The sequence below is a fragment of the Gordionus sp. m RMFG-2023 genome, chromosome 3 (genome assembly GCF_954871325.1).
Source record: "Gordionus sp. m RMFG-2023 chromosome 3, tfGorSpeb1-WG-v2, whole genome shotgun sequence".
Taxonomy (NCBI): domain Eukaryota; kingdom Metazoa; phylum Nematomorpha; class Gordioida; order Chordodea; family Parachordodidae; genus Gordionus; species Gordionus sp. m RMFG-2023.
Genome location: NC_088777.1, coordinates 16,169,314 through 16,187,997, shown reverse-complemented (window position 1 = coordinate 16,187,997; position 18,684 = coordinate 16,169,314). Strand labels below are relative to the sequence as shown.

Here is an 18,684-nt window from a genome sequence, read left to right as displayed (position 1 = left end):
AAACGTGTGACGCGTGTTTATCAAGATATATATAAAACAAAATTTTTAAGTGCATACACAGAGATCTGGCGGCCAGAAACATTTTGCTGACCCAAGATTATGTGATAAAAATAGCCGATTTTGGTTTGGCCAGGGATCTAGCTACCCAAGATTATTACAAAAAAAATACGGACGGTAGATTGCCAGTCAAATGGATGGCACCAGAATCCCTATTTTACCGCAAATATACCGTTAAAAGCGATGTGTAAGAAAAATTTTTTAAAAGAATGCTTTAGTAAAAAAATTTAAAATAATTATATATAAAAATGGTGGTTACGCATTTAACCGTTTTGTGTTGCATTTGAATTTCGATTTACACAAAATAAAATCTATAATTTAAAAAAACGCAATAATTGAGAAATTATACTTTCTTAATATGTGAAAGATACCCGTTGAAATGCATTATTTAAACTGTCAATTTGTTTGCACTATGCTTAAGAATTTGTCGTTTCCTAAGATAACCCAATGATGTCTATAAATAAATAAAATTTAACTTTTCAGCACTATTCTGGGAAAAAAAATTACAACATTGCATTTAACTTAAAATTACATTAATCAACGAAAGTAGTCTCTAGGAATGATATATATAGATTCTTATATATAACATAATTTTTGTCTTAGTTGGTCATTCGGTATAGTATTATGGGAAATAATGACTCTTGGAGGAACCCCTTATCCATCGATACCTGTTGAAAAGCTCTTCGACTTTTTAAAATCGGGACAAAGGCTTAAATGCCCCCAAAATTGTGGGAAAGAAATGTAAAATTTAATATTTTAAATATATTTTATTATATTAGATAAAATTAAATACGTGGATAATAATTAAAAAGGATAGCACAATTTAAGTTAATCTTAATCTTATTGTTTTTTAAAATATTCTGATATTGAAATATAGACTCAAATACTATATAAATATTTTAGAAAAATACTTTTTTTTATAAAATAAAATTAAAGCACAGGGAAAAGGGATAGGGGAAAATATAAGTTAGTCATTTAATTATAAATATAATCAAAGAATTTATATAAAAATGGTGTATTAAAAAGATACGCTCTGATGCTACACTGTTGGCACTCTCAACCAGAAAAAAGACCACTATTTGATAAGATTAGCGAAAAATTAGAAAAAATCTTGCTAAATACGTTAAATGTGGTAATTCTTTATTCTCATTTAATCTTACTTTTTTAAGTCAAATGATAAAAGTAACCTTCTTAATTTAAACTCATTATTATTATACTTATTTAGCAACACGTATATACTAATCATGTTTAATATAAAACTTATAACCAAATCAGGAATATTTAGATCTTGGAGTGTCTCTGGACACACCGTCCATATGTTCATCCACCGAGAAACATTTCACATTCAATGGTAATAATGGAAACTACCACAAAATATCCCCGAACCTAAATAGAAATCCCGTTTCCGCTATCAACTATAATTCCCTGCCCCTATATTATAATGCCATCATTTCAAATCTTCGATCTACAGATGTATAGCCAAATTATTCCACGAGTGCTATGTGTAAAAACAAAAAATTTTATTTAAAAGGAAAATGAACGTGTCCCTTCCCCCATTACATGCAGAAGAAATCTTAATATTTCCCAATCCCCCCCTTTCTATAAACAAACAAAAATCGCTCACTACTCTGTTTCGACACCAGATTTCTTTTTTTTTCATTTGCTCGAAATTTATATTCACCCCCCCCCCCTTCCCCCAATTAATGTTACTAAGATAGGTGATCGTTTTCATAGCTATTGACCTTTCAAATATTTATCATTCTTAAATACCATAAAACAATAATTTTATCATCTTTTATCACACAATATGACTTTTTAAGCATATTATATAGCAATATTGTTAAAAATTCCAACGCTTTTAGCATGAATTTTATATTTCAAGATTTCCTAATTTATAAGCTACCATATATATGTTTATAATTTAAATTACCTTACATGGCTTATAGTTTTTAGCATGAATTTTATATTTCAAGATTCCAGCTAATTTATAAGCTACCATATATATATTTTATAATTTAAATTACCTTACATGGCTTATAGTTTTAGTTGATTATTTTAAATGCCAACGATTTTTTTTGTAATATACATTTAAAATTTTTTTTTAAAAAAAAGTTTTTGCCTATTTAAATTTTATAAACAATTTGTACATTTTTTTATATGAATTTTGACATTTATATTTCTTTTATTTATATATATGTAATAATAGTATATATTCGATTGTGGTTAAGAAGAATGTGATAAGAGATATAAATAAATCTTTCGTTCCTTACAGTTTTATTAAACTATAATTAATCGAAATAAAAATTTCCATTTATTCATCAAACATCGTAAACCTAATATAGTGTTTGCAACGGTCCCGTCCGGTCCTTTTTTCTAAAAGAGACTAGACCGATGTTAAGTCGGTCCGATCCCATCTATATAATATTTTTTTTTGATAGTTATAAAATTTTAATTTTGCATTAAATTTTATTATAAATGAAAATGTGTTAAATTAGCAATATTTAAATTATATCATCAAATCATATTTATTGCTGTCTAATATTTCAAAATAATATTAAACCAATGCCAAAATTGAATGTAATATAAATCAATTTGCATATTTAATTAGTTTTTGATATATATAATGTTATAGATATTTGGTCATAGAATAAAACTAAAAATATTATAATTATCTTCTAAAAAATTAAAAATTATTCTATTTTTTATGATTCAAGTGTCATATGAACCATCTTTGGATTCATTCTATTTTGTTTTTTTTATTTTATCACTAACTTTAGAAAAGATCCGTTCAAATGCTACTGATGTAGCCTGATGTGAGAGATAGTTCATTGCTATTTTTGCCAGAATTGGATATTGATTTCCTTCCCACCAAATTTTCTAAATCAATAGTTATTCTTTCACCCCCAGAAGAGGGTGATTCAATAATATTCTCATCCACTATGATTTCATTTTCCACTTCTAAAAATATAATACCCATATATACAATCACACCTAAATTAAATTACTTGACGAATGAATGAAACGGAAGAATATAAAAAGTAAACGATGAATGAGTATGAGATATTATAGTGTTATAGGAAATAAATAATCATGTTTTACGTGACATTAATTAAAAAGCAATTCATAGTAAAATTTTATCTTTTTGGTCGGGCCGAAACCGGACCTTGTTGTCAGACCGGATCGCGATAAGACCAGACTGGCCCGAATAGTCGATCCGACTGGACCAATGCAAACACTAACTTAATAGAATATTATAATATTTATATAAATTTAAATAATTCTTTAAATATCAATTCAAGCATAACAATAAAAATATATTACGATAAATTGGTATAAATTACTATAATATAAATTTTTTAAATATTACATTCTGCAAATCATCCAAAAATTAATGAAAAAATAGAAGGGAATAAATATAATTTCAATGAATAAATTAAGATAAATAGCATAAATATCAACTAATGTTATGACTCGGGTTTGTTTTTGTAAAAATTGCTTAAATGGTTCATATTTTACTATCTATTTAAACCAAAGTTTAAACTCCAAGAATGTAGTGTGATTGATAATTAGATTACCAATATTTTTAGAGAAAAAAAATACCAGTTTAAATAATGAAAATAACGCGAACCCATATTCGTATATAATCGGGGGAAAAAAATTAAAAATATGTTATCATTGAATTAGATAAATGGTGTAGGATTATTTATAATTCCTTTGTACATATATTTAAAAAAATTTTTAACCAAGGAAAAAGAGGTTTAAATATTATAAAGAATCATTTTTATTAAGTCTATTTTAGGAAGAAGTTTCTTTTGTTCCTTTTGTATTTTAATTGAGGCTAGCATGGCTGTTGTACCATTGTATACCTAAGTAAATTCTATTTTAAAAAAAATGTAATATGGGTAAATGTATAGTACAAATTTTGGAAAATAATATTATTTCGCAAAATTTTAAATTTTTATTGCAAGTCCCCTAACCTATATATATATATATTTTTAGAAAATTCAATATTATAAAAATACATATGACCTAAAAATGAAGACAAAAATGATACAAAATTTTCTTTTATTCCTTATTTTTTTTAAAGAATATAAAATATAACCCTATTCCAGTTCCAATTGCCAAAGAAAATGCGTTAGTAATTAAGAGCCAGGATAAGAGGGTAGGAGAAAAGAGTAAAGTCTTCATGGTCTTGCTGTTCCTAAAGCTTGTTTTTATTTCATTGTAATATGGGTTGTAAATCGAATCTTCCCTATATAAAAATAATAAATTATGTGTTAAAATTTTTTTTCATTATAAAGATAAAATTACTTCTACAAAAAAAATGGTATAATTTGAATTTCCATTCTTTTTTATATAGTTTTTAGGAAAATAAAACCTCGTGCGTATTCATGCTCAATTTTTTTTTATAACTTTGAATAATGGAAATTATGATTTTTTTCTTTTTTTTACAAAAAATTATTAAGGGATGGGCCAGGCAGTAAAAGATATTTTTTCAAAGTCCGGGCTGAAAAATCTTTTGAAATTTATTTTAAAAAAAGAAGATTAGAATCGAATCAAACCTGAAAGGTAATATTCCATTTGACCAATCCCATATCCAATCAGTATCTTTGAATTCTTCCTATAATATAAATAATATAGCATGTTAATAAACTATACATTTTTATAAAGTATCTTAAAAATTTGATTATACTACCATTTTTAAAAAAACTATATAATTTGCGATATTTTAAAGTATGAATATATATATTCTTATAAATGTGAATAAGGTTGTATATATTAATGCATGCACCTTTTAAAATCCTATTTTTTTAAAAATAAATCCTATTCTTTTCAAGAATAAGTGTAATTAATTTATACTTATTTCTACAAAAATATAAAAATGGTCATTTATTTTACAATAATTGCTTGTTTCATGTCTTAAAATTCACAAGCCGATATCAAATTTTTTGTTGGTTAAGATAAAATAATATCATCTTTTAGGCAAGTAAAATGTGTAAGAAAATATAAGATTTGTGTAATGTTGTAAATTAATGCGTTCAAAGCGAAGTTCAATTTTTGAAAAAAATGATGAACGACGTTCCTTTTATCTTGACGAAAGCATTCGTTTTATACATTCGTTCAAATTTAGGAAATTTTATTATCTTTAATCATTTGAAAATAAAAAAAATTTTAAATCTAAACATGGTTAATATATTGTATTAAAACATATATGGTATTTATTAATATTAAATTAAATTTTTAAAAAAACTTTTTTGAAGGTGAACGTTAACGCGTTCGATTTTTTTGGAAATGCTACACTAGGTTTGTGCAATAGTTGATTAAAAACAAATATTCATAAAAAACTTATTAATAAATAAACCTTCAAATCCCTCAGTTCCGGGTAAGGGCTAGTGGGGTACATCGGACTAAAAAAATAAACAGGTTTTTATTTTGAAAAAATTAAGTGTCATATTGATCGTACTTCCTAAAAATAAATATTTGAGCTCTAGTCTACTTACATTTTTTTAAAATATTTTAAAAAATATATCCGGTGCATAGTTTCGAATAAATAAAGTGTGAACGATACTCGTCATAACAGTTGATTTTAACATAATTTTAAATTTACGATTAAAAGTAATTGCAAATGATGTGAAATTTTTTTAGAGAAAATATAAGAATTTCATATGCTAAAGCAATAGAGTATTAAAAATTAGATAGAAGCGAGCAAAAAAGATAAAATGTTATGAAAATTATTTCATATTTTTTAAGCAAGGACTCTTTTTTTCTTATTTTTAAATAAACAATTAAAATTTAAAAAAATTTTGGCAGCTAAGTTATAAATAGTTAATTCAGTAAATTATTCCTTTTGGGGAATATTCCATTTTTGTTTATTTTTTTCCATCTCTCTATAAATTTACCAGATTACTCTTTTTGTAATTTTAGTAATTGAATTGATCACAAGAAAAAAAAATGTCTTTCTTCTTAACCCTGCTCACAGTTTGCGCGAATTCGAGGCTCAACAAAATAAAAATATTGAATTTATGATTTTATGTTATATTAGCCTTAAAAACATTAACATTTAAGATTTAAATATTTTCAAAAAATGAAGATTTTTTTTACAAAATTCAATTTAAACTGTTCTTCGAAGAAGAGTTTTTGTTAAAATAATTTTAAAAAATATTATTATTTAAGTTTAAATTCTATGATCTAAATTATAATATATTCATCATATGATCATAATTTAATACTATATATATAAATATACAATATGATTATAAAAAAACCTGCTCCAGTCAGAAGGGGATCTCGTGCCATCCACGTAAGGTATCCTTTCTCTCGCGGCCTCTTTCAGCATCCTTTCCACGCTTTCCCACGATGAATCACCCGCAGAAACAACTTCCTTATGTTGGTGCTGGTAAACCTTATTTTGCAAATCAGAATTCCCGCTTTCCTTTTGGAACTCTGGAAATTTTTTAACGCTTGTTTCTTCGGGTTTTAGAAAACAGGGTTCACTTTTAACCGTCGGTGTATTAGGCGGAGTATGGGGAAACTTTTTCCGCGCTCGGAGTCCTTTTAAATTACTGTTAAAGCTTTGTATGAGGGCATGGGAGTTTATGCGGGGGCCGTTCGAGAATTTTGTCTTTTTTTTGATAAAAATATCATTTAAAATATGATAAAATGTCAATAAGAATGATTTATAAAAGAAATAAAATGCCAATTATTTACTTTGACAATCTGCTGAGTGGAAGTAGAAAACGCGGGGCAGATTGGTATATTTAAATGTTCGCAAGAGGAATAGGAATGTTGATTATCTTATATGTTTAAAAAAAGAATATATTTAGTTTTGGAACCGTAGTTCCAATAAGTGTAAATAAAAATAAAGCTAAAATAATAGTCGGTACATATTTAACTTGACACCAATTACGAAATTATCCTTGAGAAAAAAGATATAAAAGTTCTAACAGGCGGGAAGATACCATTTTTTTTTATCACCAAATACATAAAAATTAAAAAATTTTATCAATATCTGGTGTATAATTTTAAAGTCTTTTTTAATTTAAAGTCACTTTGATAGAATATGGTGTAAATTCCTCATATTAAAAACTTGATCATATTTGACAATAACAGACTAAAGAATATGAATCGACACCGATCCAATTCTTTTGTCATTACCGATACGCCAGTTATCAGATCGATACAATCGATGCATGTCATAGATACTTATGTATAAAAAAAGAATGAAAACCCATACATATTTTATTTAAATTCATCAATTTTTAAAAAATGTAATATTAATGATGCTACTCTATTTTTACCTCCAATGCTAAAAATATTTTACAAAGTAAGCTTTGTAAAAATATAGCTTGATTTTCCCCTATTTGAATTAAAAATGATGGATTTTTGTAAGGATTTGTGATGTTTTTCTTTCTTTTCTTATCGGATTGTGATTAATTCCCTTTTTTTAGAAAGATATTCAGATGAAAAATATCAAATTTCCATTTCCTAAAAGAGGAACGAAAACATATTAAAAGCATTTTAAAAAATTAAAAATAAGTCTGGAAAAATAAGGAAGCACGAGAAGGGGCAATAAAATAAAAACGACCTAAAAACGAACAATTTTTACAATAAATTATATAAATATTTAATATATTTTGCCAAGAATATTTTTTTTGCATCGAAAAGTTAATCATCAATCTTTAGAGGGTTGAATTATTTTATATCGGCAAAACTAAAAAGTATAGATATAGATGCTAATATTATATCGGTGCATCGCTGATATAAATAAAGGATTATAAATAAGGACGACTATAGCGATATTCGTACAAATTTTCTAATTGTTAAAAAAAATTCTTCTTTCAGCCCCCCTCTCCCTCCCCTTTATAAACCTAAAATCCCATCATTAGGAAACATGAAAGATTGTGCAAGTATGTGGGAAGAATCTTGTAATAAATCCGCGCATTCCGATAACGGGCTTTGTTTTATGGGAGACAATGCCGTTTCATCACCTTTCGCGGTTAGTAATAACGAAGTCGACGATGATAAGGAATTGACATTTAAGGAATGGCTAGAATTTTGAAGAGATTTTGAATCTTGAGCTTGTTCCCTGGGCTTAGTTAGATTGAGGAGCAAAATTTTGGCCGAAGGTTTGATGGGCTGGCGAATTTTCCGATTCTTTAGAGGAGACTGGAAAGGTGCCGTAGGGGAATAGCATATATTGAGACCCACGGAACCGATATGATTGAGGGTTACCCATGAACCTTTCGGAGAGAAAAAATATAATACGTTTAAAATGGATATAATTTATATCCACAAATAAAGAAGAAAAAAAATACACATTTATTGGATTTAAATTCGCTGTCAATTTTATAAGGTATTGTTTTGTGCCATGCTCAGCCTTTGGCATGGCGGTAAAATAACTTTGGAATGAAAATAAAAATATTTTCAAACTGAAAATATTTATTTTTTCCTCTAATTTAAGCAATAAATTTAAATATTCAGTAAAATCACTGGGATAATTTTATGTATATTTAACACAAAATATGATTCATGCCAATTTCCAGTTATGATAAAATAATAAAGAACCTATTACCCGTAGGAGTTTTTTAAACGCCGCGGCAATTAAAAAAAATTCCAAGCCGATATAGCAAATAATTTCTTGACTACTTGCCATTTGGGCTCCATTGCCTGATTATAAATTCATTTTTTAATTGTTTTCAATCAAGAGAAATATTTTGAGCAAATCTCGGCGCGCTAAAATTTTTACACAAATTGTCCGCCCGACCCGTTATAGTCTTTTAAAAAACTTGCCCGGACCGACCCAATGTAATTTTTTAAATTGCCGCCCGACCCGTAAAAATTTTACGAAAAATTAGGCAGGGCTGGTTAAACTTTTTGTATGAATTTTCTGTCCATCACATTTTTAATATCTATATCTTATCATTCCCCAATGTCAATTAAGGCTGTAATAATCTTGTGTTTGTATCTCTACTGTATTGTGTATTTGTTAATGGAATCATATCATAAATTGTATAATTATCTTTTTTTGAATTTACTTTACAGATCTTTAGTATCTACCTCGAAAAATCCATTATTTTCACGAAATTTGAATTTCGCAAAAAAATAATTTTTGGCACTTCACTTAGTCATGTCACGATTTTGCGAAAAACAAAAAAAAAGTCATGTTTTGGAATATTTTCGATTTTGATTTGATAAATATATAATACAATAATAACTTAACCTAATTTTTAGAACATTTTATATAAATATTTGCTTTTGAAATTACTACCAAACAAAGGAGTTTATTTTTATCGATTCTAGAAAAAATTGAATCATTTCCAAACGTTTGCCTTTTTATTCTCCTCTGCCAAAATAAAGTTGTAGAATTTTATTTAACAAAGCTGTTAAAAGATACTGTTCAAATAAATTTAGACACCGATACATCGTCTAATACAAATTCATGGTCTAAAAATTAGTTCTAAATACAGATACTTGATCTATAAATGTATCAAACTATTTTTTATACTTATATAAAATGTTCATAATGCAATTTAAATTGTAAAGTGAGCTAAAAATTATTGAGCTGATATCACATACATATACAAATAGTGATTAAAACAATGATTGTTAAATTTTAATAATAAAACAAAATTTAGGCATTTTTAGCCACATCAATAAACACCTTCTACCGGAGCACTCGAGTGATTGTTATATTAAATGAATAACAAAGGGCCCCTTTTTCTGAAGCTAGTCAGCACGAGTAGTTAGAAAATGGTTAGAAAAATGATAGCCAGCCAGGCCAGCAGGGATACTGTGATAGGATTAATAATATTATTTATTTTTTTTTAAATTGGTCATTAAAATTTTAAATAATATTTTGAAGCATCCTAGGTTAATGCATCTTAATTATCTCAATGTTTATGCATTCCATTTCAGGCGGGACACTCAGGAATCCTTTTGAGCAGTTAGAGGAGGGTTAGAGAGATGGCAGCAAGCAGACAAGGACACAGGGTAAGGTTAATATATATTTTTTAAAGGGTTAAAATTAAGTAGTTAAATTTTCAAAACAAACTCAATTTTCAATATATATTGTAAAGCATCCTAGTGATGTAATGGATTAATTCAATATATATTGTAAAGCATCCTAGTGATGTAATGGATTAAATGCTAGATTAATGATTCAGAAATATCCCAAATTTATACTTGGGACTCATTATTAGGACCTCTTTTTCTGAAGCAAGCCAACAACACAGCAATCCAGCAGATATGGTGGTAGAGTTAATATATATTATAAACGGGTTTAATAAATGTTTATTGAATTCAACATGGCTATGGAGGTAGGTTTAATATATATTAAAAAAATGGTTTAATCAATAGTCATTGTTTAGTAGATTACTAAATTTATAATATGAACATATTACTAAAATTTGTACCAGATTATCATTAATTTATCACTTCAAATATTAGATTTTTTTAATTTTGAACTTGTGTAAAATAAATTAATAAATTTTTCTAAAAAAATCCCCTTTTTAAACATTTAAAAATTGGAGTATTTTTGCTCGGTGTCTCTTTGTCCCAGGGTATTATCGGGTATACTATTTTTCAGGCCTTTACATTTATGTCCTGGATTCAAAATAAAATAAAATATACAATGTAAAAACCAATAATTACATATTATTTATGCAGCGTTTTTTATAATTCTAAATTATCGAATTTGACATTAATACGTTTTAAACTTAATAAAATATCAAATGTTTTAATATGTATAAGGAATTAATATTTAAAAAATTGGGGAATAAAGAAAGAAGTGAGGAAACAAGTTTCATTCACAAAACACAGTGCTTACAAATTAAGCAGAAGGGTTTAGCATTGAGTTTTTCTAAAAAAAACGTCTTAGTGACATTTTTAAAAAACGTAAAAAACACAAACTATTTAGAGTTTTTTAAAGCAAAAATAATTTGTAATAGAACGCTAACCACTTCAATTTGTAGGAACTGTTGCCTAAATTTAAAAAATATTTTTTGCCAATATTTTTTTTACCGCAATTCGCATCTGGCTAAAATACTTTAAAAACTCGCCGGCAATTTTACAAAGAGAGAGTAGAAAAAATAAAACTCTCATGAACTATAATAAAACCGTAATTTTCTAAAATAAGGATTATGAATATTTAGTATATTAAATCCAATTAATTTATTCAAAAAAATTCTACTCTTTTTTTTAAATAACATTTTTTAAAGTATGGTTGATATAAAAATAATAAATGGCTTCCAAAAAAGGAAGATAGCCAGTATTTATATGAAAGGGGTGGGGTAGGAGTAGGTTTGTTAAAAAGCCAGACTCGGACCGATTTTTAAAAACTTTCCGGTAAAGATTATAGCCAAAAAATATTATGTAAGCCCGAAAATTTTCCTCATAAATGTCAGAAAGGCTTGGGCCTCTATTTTCTAAATCTCGAGGGCTTACATAATATTATTTTGGCTAAAATGTTAATCGAGTCATTTTTAAAAATCGACCCGAATCTGGCTTTTTAAAAACTCAAGGTAGGATCTGCTTGCCTCCATATATCTTTGACTAAAGAGATTAGGGAGAGGGTGATAACTCGGAATTTGCCACCTCCGTTTTTTCGGCGGATAGTATTACATCTAATTCTAATTTCATTTTAATGTTATCGATTATAAAATCAATTATTAAAATAAACAGGCAAATATAAAAAAAATAGGTCACGTCACAGATTAAACAAAAATGAATTCAAGTGAGGCGTGCGGTTGGCGTTACCAGGATTCATGTTTTTTTTTAAAAAACTCTTCAAAATATGAGAAAATTTCGTAGCTTTTAGAATTGACGTACCCCAAATAAAAAAAATTTTTAATTAAAAAAATATTTTTCATCATTTGAAAATTATTATGCAAATAAAAGGAGTATGTTTTATGGTTCTAAGTTTTCTTAATTTTAACCAAAATACATTAATGACTGACCATTTTATTTGAATTATAAACGTCAAAATCTCGATATGGAATATAATATTGAAAACTTTTAAATATTATTACTTTCCTATTTTTCAGTTAATTTTAACAAAATTAGTTTATCGATCAACTAGCCTTTTCAAACTTTTAGGTTACATCCTTGCTATTTTTGTTAGAGACCTGCAGGCGCGGCCCTAAGCTCGGCCCGGGTACATGGGACGAGCCTTAATTAAATTTTTTAAATATACTCGGGCCTAAAAAAAAAATTTTAAATACCCGGGCCAGGACGTTTATTTTAAAACCAAATATTTTAAATCAAAATTATTAGTATAAAAATTTTAAATAAATATATATTCTAAAAAAATCCTGGCGGGCCTGGAAATATAAAACCCGAACTGAACCAAAAATTTTTTTGAAAAAAATCCGAACCGGGCCGTGCAAATGGTACCACTGCAGGTCTCTGATTTTTGTTCTAAAGTCTGAATAGAGGATTAAGGCATTTGGAGACACTCTTTATTTAAAATTTCTATTTCGCTTTTTAAATTACACTCTAAAGATTTATTTCTTATTTTTTGGTCTAAAAAACACATTCCATTCATTAATATTCAAAAAAGATGAACTAGGAATCAATCTTTAATATTTTTCCCTTTCAATATCCGATGAGCCCTATGCCGGATTTGTATTTCAGGTTCGGCCCGATCATATAAAAATTTAATTTTTTGGTCCGACCAAGCCGACATTTTTTAAGGTCCTAGTCCAATTATTGCAAAATAGATCGGACTGGTGATCCAAAATAAAAAGAATTTTAAAAATTTATTTTGCAGGGAATGAAGAAAAATTACACGAGGTTGAGGAAAATAAGAAATTCGATATTTTTTCTATGAAATAACATTTATGATACATTTTTTCCATATATTTATGATAAGGTCAGAGATTTTAGTCTAGACCCTATTCGACTCAATCAAGTAAGAAGAAAATGTCTCTCCGAGTTTAACCAATCCGAGTTCGAATAGGTCCTTGTAATGCTGTAGTGTTAGGTAAAAAAAAACATGAAACAATGATTTTTTTATTCTCATATCATTTTAAGCCAAAATCACAAATTTAGTCAAGGGCTTAAAAAAAATACAAAACATATTTTATTTATATAAAACATAATTTAAGCTTTTTTCGAAAATTTTTTATACAAATGTTAGAAAAAACAGCGATTTGAGATTATCATTTCATTTATAAGAAAAAGATCGTTCAGGTCAAGAAAGAACCAACCCCACGTGACTTAAATAAGTTGTGAAGGCGATAAGTCGCCTTGATGATAGTAAGACCCAGAAATAATAAATGCATTATTAGTATATCCAAAAATATTATTTCCTCAGTGGTAAAAAAAAATGCAGGCATAAAAAAATAAATTACATCATATGACTTTAATTAGATATTATTGATTTTTTTCTGTTTCAATCGAATTTTATATTTATGCAGGAGTAAGTAATTTAAAATATCAGGTGATATTTATATTTTTAAGCGTAAATTATGTAAAATATTTGTATAATTTTTTTACAAAAAAATTTGTTTCCGCAGTATGATTGAAATTAATATAAAATAATATGTGATATTTTTTTCATTGATAATTTTCAGGGTTGTTTATTGAAAGTAACAAACTATTTTACCGGAATTCGTTGATTATCTTTTACTTCTCAAATCCTGTACTTAATAGTGGACTTAATTTCTCAGTTTTTATCAGCAAATTTTAAAAAATAATTTTTCATTGAATATCATCTAATTAATTCGATTTTTCTTAATATATCTAAATATGTTATAGTATAATAAAGGGAAGAGCATATATTCTAAATTTCGATAATTTTCTGGCATGGACAAATATAACATGTTTAGGGAACTCTCAATGCCTCCTAAATATTTATTGAACCGTTATTGCCTTTCTTATTTCATCCTTTATCTTTTCTTCTTTAATCATACAATGTGAAAATACAATATGGCTATTTTCATCCGTCCCCCACCCCCTTCTGAATTAACTGGCTGATTGAACAAGCAGTAAATCATAAGAGTAAAAACAAAAAGATTTGTAACTCCATTGTATTTTATAATATTTTTCTCCTTATTCATCCTTCCTCATTTATTTTATTGCTTTATTAATTATTTTGTTTTCCGTGAATTTATTTCTACTTTTTATCCAACAAACTTTTGACATGTTGGTGTTGTATTCTCGAATTTTCAATTCGAATAGGGGCAAATATGAATAGTAAATTATTCAATTCACCTAAATACAAATAAATCAAAATATTTAAATAATTAGTTCTTAAAGTATTCTTTTTTCATCATTACATCGCTGTTCTTTTTCTATCCCTATTTGGGCAAATTGATGTAGTATGTGAAATGGGTCGATTTTTAAAAAGGGCCCAATTAAGATTTTAGCCACAATAATATTATGCAAATCTCGAGATTTTGCTCATAGATGGCAAAAAGGTTTTGACTTTTATGTGCTAAATCTCGAGGTTTACATAATATTATTTTGGCTAAAATCTTGATGTCGTTTATAATCTACCTAAATCGAACCGTATAACAACACTAAAGTGGTATTTTGTTATAAAAATATTTCTCAACTTTTCGATTAATATTTCTTTCATAAGTCGAATAAAAAGGATAAACAACATTCTATTGTAATGTGAATTCTCCAGAAAGAATTATGGAAATTTTACTTAATTAAATTATCATATATTTTATTTGAATTAAAGAGTATCGCCTCTGATGTCGATACTCTAATTAAATTTTAACTGTTTCTTTTATTTATTTTTATTCATATAACATAAATTAAACATCAATTTTTACAATATCAATGAATGATTCTTTTTTTTAAATTTCTTTTTCAATGTAATAATAATAATCAAAATAGCTCTTTCGAAGTTAATATATCTGTTAAGAGAAATTATTTACATTATGAGAATACAACATGCCCACCTTTATCCGGTCAAGCGTCTTTATATTAAAAAATAATATACAATAATTTATAAATTTTTCATTTAAATTCTGATGTCCATATATTTCCAAGGTTTGTCCGTCATTATAATTCCATATTATTCGGGCATTTAAAAGAATGTTAATCATATATATTTCACACACATATCTTACTTTGATTAAATAAATTTGTCGTTTATTTCAGGGAAGTGAACCCGAAACCGGACCCTGAACCCTCGTATTGAGGCTATACCCGAACCCGGACCCTTTTTAAAAGTAGAGGGTCCAAGGGTTCTAGGTGTAATAAAAAAATTTTAAAAATAGAAATATCATATAATTTTTTTTAATTTTATTAACTTTTTTCGTGGAATCATTTATTTTATCTTCGCATTTTTCTTCCTGGGCTTCCATTTTATTTATAGATTGATATCATAAATTATTTTCTAATGTAAGTAATAATATTTTATTATATATTTATTCTTAGATTTCCCACAAATATATATTACATCAGATGTGCAGCCCATACACTATAATTGGCTATTAATGATTGCCTAAAAAATAATCACTTTAAAACTATCATTGATAAAGCAAGGGATGTTGCTAAATATTTAAGAACTCACACAATTGTAAGAATATTAAATCAATGAAAAGGTCAAAGACATTATTAGATTGCACAACACGTTAGTCCTCAATTTGTATAAAGCTAGAACGATTAAGTTTGAAAGATTCCTGTAATGATTTTATTATAGGAGCATGTGAAGTCATTTTGGAAGATGATTGGTGCCAAATAAAGGACCTTACTAGTGTATTTAGTTCTTTAAAAATAACAACATTAAGATTAAAATCAGAACAATTATGTTTATTTGATTTTTATGGCATATTTGGGAAGGATGATTTTCAATCAAGCTATAGTTCATAGAAGTGGATGTCAATAAAAAGGAGGATCATATATGTTCTATCAAGCTAAGGTTCATAGGTGTGGATGTCAACCAAGCAACGGATCATATATTTGGTCTATGATGGTCAACTCTAACAAGGCATATGTATTAGAAAGATCGAGGACAACAAGGCTGACTCTGACATTCAACAATACTTTAGGAAACAGATAAAATGACCTATAATTATGCCATATGAACAAAATTGTTTTTAAATATAAATTATCATGTATTTATTACCAATACATTTATATTTTAGAATAACATTTTTTTTGGAATATACAGATACTGGACCTATTTAGGGGGACATGTTGTGATCTAATTTTATAAAATACATATATGCATGAATCTGTTGTTGGCCATATATTTTATTTAAAAATACATATATGCATGAATCTGTTGTTGGCCATATATTTTATTTACTTTATGGAAAAGAAAAGAAATAAATTAAGTGGCAACAAAAGGATTCATTTTGTTTTTAATTGGAAAAGATGGCGATTAATTTTATATTGGAAGATATTCCTGGTAGTAAGATTAAGAAGGTGAAAAAAAGGAAAAAGAATGACTATAAAAACAGAGAATTGAAGAAAGGTACAAATAGATTAGGAATGACCAAAAATTAAATAGAGATCATAAAAAGCAAAAAGTTAGAAAAATAAAAGAAAAATAACAAAAATAAAAGAAAAATAAAGGAAAATAACAAAAATAAAAGAAAAAATCAAAATTAATGACATTTAAAATTTTTAAATAAACAAAAAATAATTATATAAATAAAGGTTTTCCTTTTTTGAAAAGGAGATTTCCTTTTTGATTAAGCCTTTTCCATTTCTTGGGGACTTTCCTTTTTTTGTATGGAATTTTTCCTTTTTTAACTGACACTTTTTCTCTTTTTATTACAGACCTTTTCCTTCTTTGATCAGTACTTTTGATAAGTCTTTGGGGCTATTTCTTCTTCTGGACTTTTTTCTCTATTGATTAACACTTTTTCTTTTTTGATGGGGCATTTATTTTTTTGATCAGTAAATTTTCTTTTTTGAATAGGCCCTGTATCACCTTGGCTATGAGAAATGAAAAATTTCAGTATTTCTTGTTTTGTCCAGTTTATATTTACAGTTAGTTATTATTTTGCATTGAATGGCTGAAAATGTTTGTAATTACATACCATTTATTAGAGCTAAAAAGACCAGTGAAAATTCAGCACAGCCCTAATCAATATTTTGATTTTCCAATTTTTTTTTTATAATTTTCTACTTTTTAGATTTGCTTTATATTAATTTTAGTTAAATCTTCATATGCATAAAATTTAAATAATTATACAATGTAGAATAAGAATGGATATAGTTTCATTTTTAAAAAATGCAGGTTAATTTTTCTTTAGTTATAAAATAAAATAGATACAACTAATTTTCTTAAATAAATTTGTAAAGTATATATACTATAATTAACATAAAACAATCATTTAACATTTTAAACAAAGTTTCAACCCTTATTGAAGCAAACTATGTAACAAAAATATAAATGGTTATAATTTTTTGAATAGTAACAATAACCAAATCATTATAAGAAAATTTTAAAAGAAGATATACAAACCAAATACTTACTGATTCAAAATGATTTAAAATAAAATTTATTTATTTTAAATGATTAGCATAATTTAAAATATTTATTAGATAATATATTTCATTAACTTGTTCTAATATGTTAACTTTTTTATTTATTATTCATGTTTATTATTTTTTTTAAATCTTTGTTTGATTTTATTCATAAAGTTTTCAATATAAAAAATCCAAAACATAAAAATCAAAATAAAACAAAAATAGCCAGAGTGAAACAAAAAAAACTGATATGAATTTCTAATCCAGAATGAACATTATATATTTAATACAAAAAAGAATATGAAAAAAAAGCTTTTAATAATTTAAACTAAGAACCAGAATAGAATTAAAATATTCATTGTGATATTAATTTAAATGAAAGGTTAGAGAAATTAATTTAAAGGATATAATTGGATTTAAAGACATACAGAGTCTTTCAACATATTTTTTTAAATTCAAGGATATAAAAATTAAAATAATAGAAACTACATAAATTAAAAATATAATTAGGTTATTTAACCTTCATATTAAATATTTAGTCATATTTTAAATCTTTAACATTATCAGATTTAACTTTTATTAATTAAATTTTATCAAATCAATGTTCAATTAAGATTATAAAATACTAGGGGTAATAGTTGCTTGTAATTATAATAAATAATAAACATAAGTATACCAGTTAGTGAGCTGTTTTCAGAATTCTTTGACATAATTATCAATAAAAATGCTACAAAGAATGATATTTTAAGACTATGTTTTTACATAAAATACGTGACAGATAAAATATAAAGAAAATTAAATTTTTGAATTAACTTCTCTAAATTACGGCAGGTAAAATTTAAAAACTGTATCAATGATTTATATTATAATTAACATCTGATTTTTAGACAAATGAATCTTAAAAAAAATATTTAATTATAAATACTCTATAGGTTCTTTGTATAAATATAAATAACTTAACATACCCAAACCCCCTCCTAACATACTCTTTATTTAATTAGGTGCGGGCTTTACTCTACCTTTTCTTCTTCCAGTAAGGTTCGTCTTGTTATGCATACAGGTAATTGCGGCCAACATAAAAATGCAGATGGCCTTTCTCATTGTCAAACCCTTAAATTCTTGTTACCCGATCTGGTGTGATTTTTTTTTGATGGAACCTTTCATTTCTCTGTTTTATATAGTGTTGCTAAT

The 18,684-nt window shown here is 26.3% G+C and overlaps 2 protein-coding genes across 3 annotated transcripts in view; one reads left to right on the top strand and one right to left on the bottom strand.

Moving 5' to 3' along the window:
- The window catches only part of LOC135927170 (fibroblast growth factor receptor 1-A-like), a 30,451-nt gene extending 28,423 nt beyond the window's left edge, over positions 1 to 2,028 (top strand). The window contains exons 16-19 of one of the 2 annotated variants that reach the window (XM_065463122.1): positions 51 to 244; positions 661 to 798; positions 1,084 to 1,189; positions 1,333 to 2,028. In XM_065463122.1, the coding sequence (XP_065319194.1) occupies positions 51 to 244; positions 661 to 798; positions 1,084 to 1,189; positions 1,333 to 1,536 (642 nt within the window). In that variant the 3' untranslated portion in view covers positions 1,537 to 2,028. The remainder of the gene's footprint in view (positions 1 to 50; positions 245 to 660; positions 799 to 1,083; positions 1,190 to 1,332) is intronic. The other variant, XM_065463123.1, reaches the window with a different exon arrangement.
- Positions 2,029 to 3,350: 1,322 nt separating this feature from the next.
- Positions 3,351 to 18,328, bottom strand: LOC135927171 (uncharacterized). The gene is made up of 8 exons (XM_065463124.1): positions 18,170 to 18,328; positions 7,926 to 8,297; positions 6,766 to 6,851; positions 6,324 to 6,679; positions 5,420 to 5,465; positions 4,620 to 4,678; positions 4,160 to 4,309; positions 3,351 to 3,934 (listed from the first exon to the last, which is right to left on the bottom strand). The coding sequence occupies exons 1-8, from the start codon at positions 18,201 to 18,203 to the stop codon at positions 3,886 to 3,888; spliced, it is 1,152 nt and encodes a 383-aa protein (XP_065319196.1). The 5' UTR covers positions 18,204 to 18,328; the 3' UTR covers positions 3,351 to 3,885.
- Positions 18,329 to 18,684: the final 356 nt, after the last annotated feature.

Coding starts and splice junctions, on each gene's coding strand:
- LOC135927171 (XM_065463124.1), bottom strand. CDS start 18,203: ATGTCAAAGAATTCTGAAAACAGCTCACTAACTG. Junction 8,298..18,169: donor TGAAAACAGCTCACTAACTG/GTATACTTATGT, acceptor TCTCTCCGAAAG/GTTCATGGGTAACCCTCAAT. Junction 4,310..4,619: donor AATGGAATATTACCTTTCAG/GTTTGATTCGAT, acceptor ATTTTTATATAG/GGAAGATTCGATTTACAACC.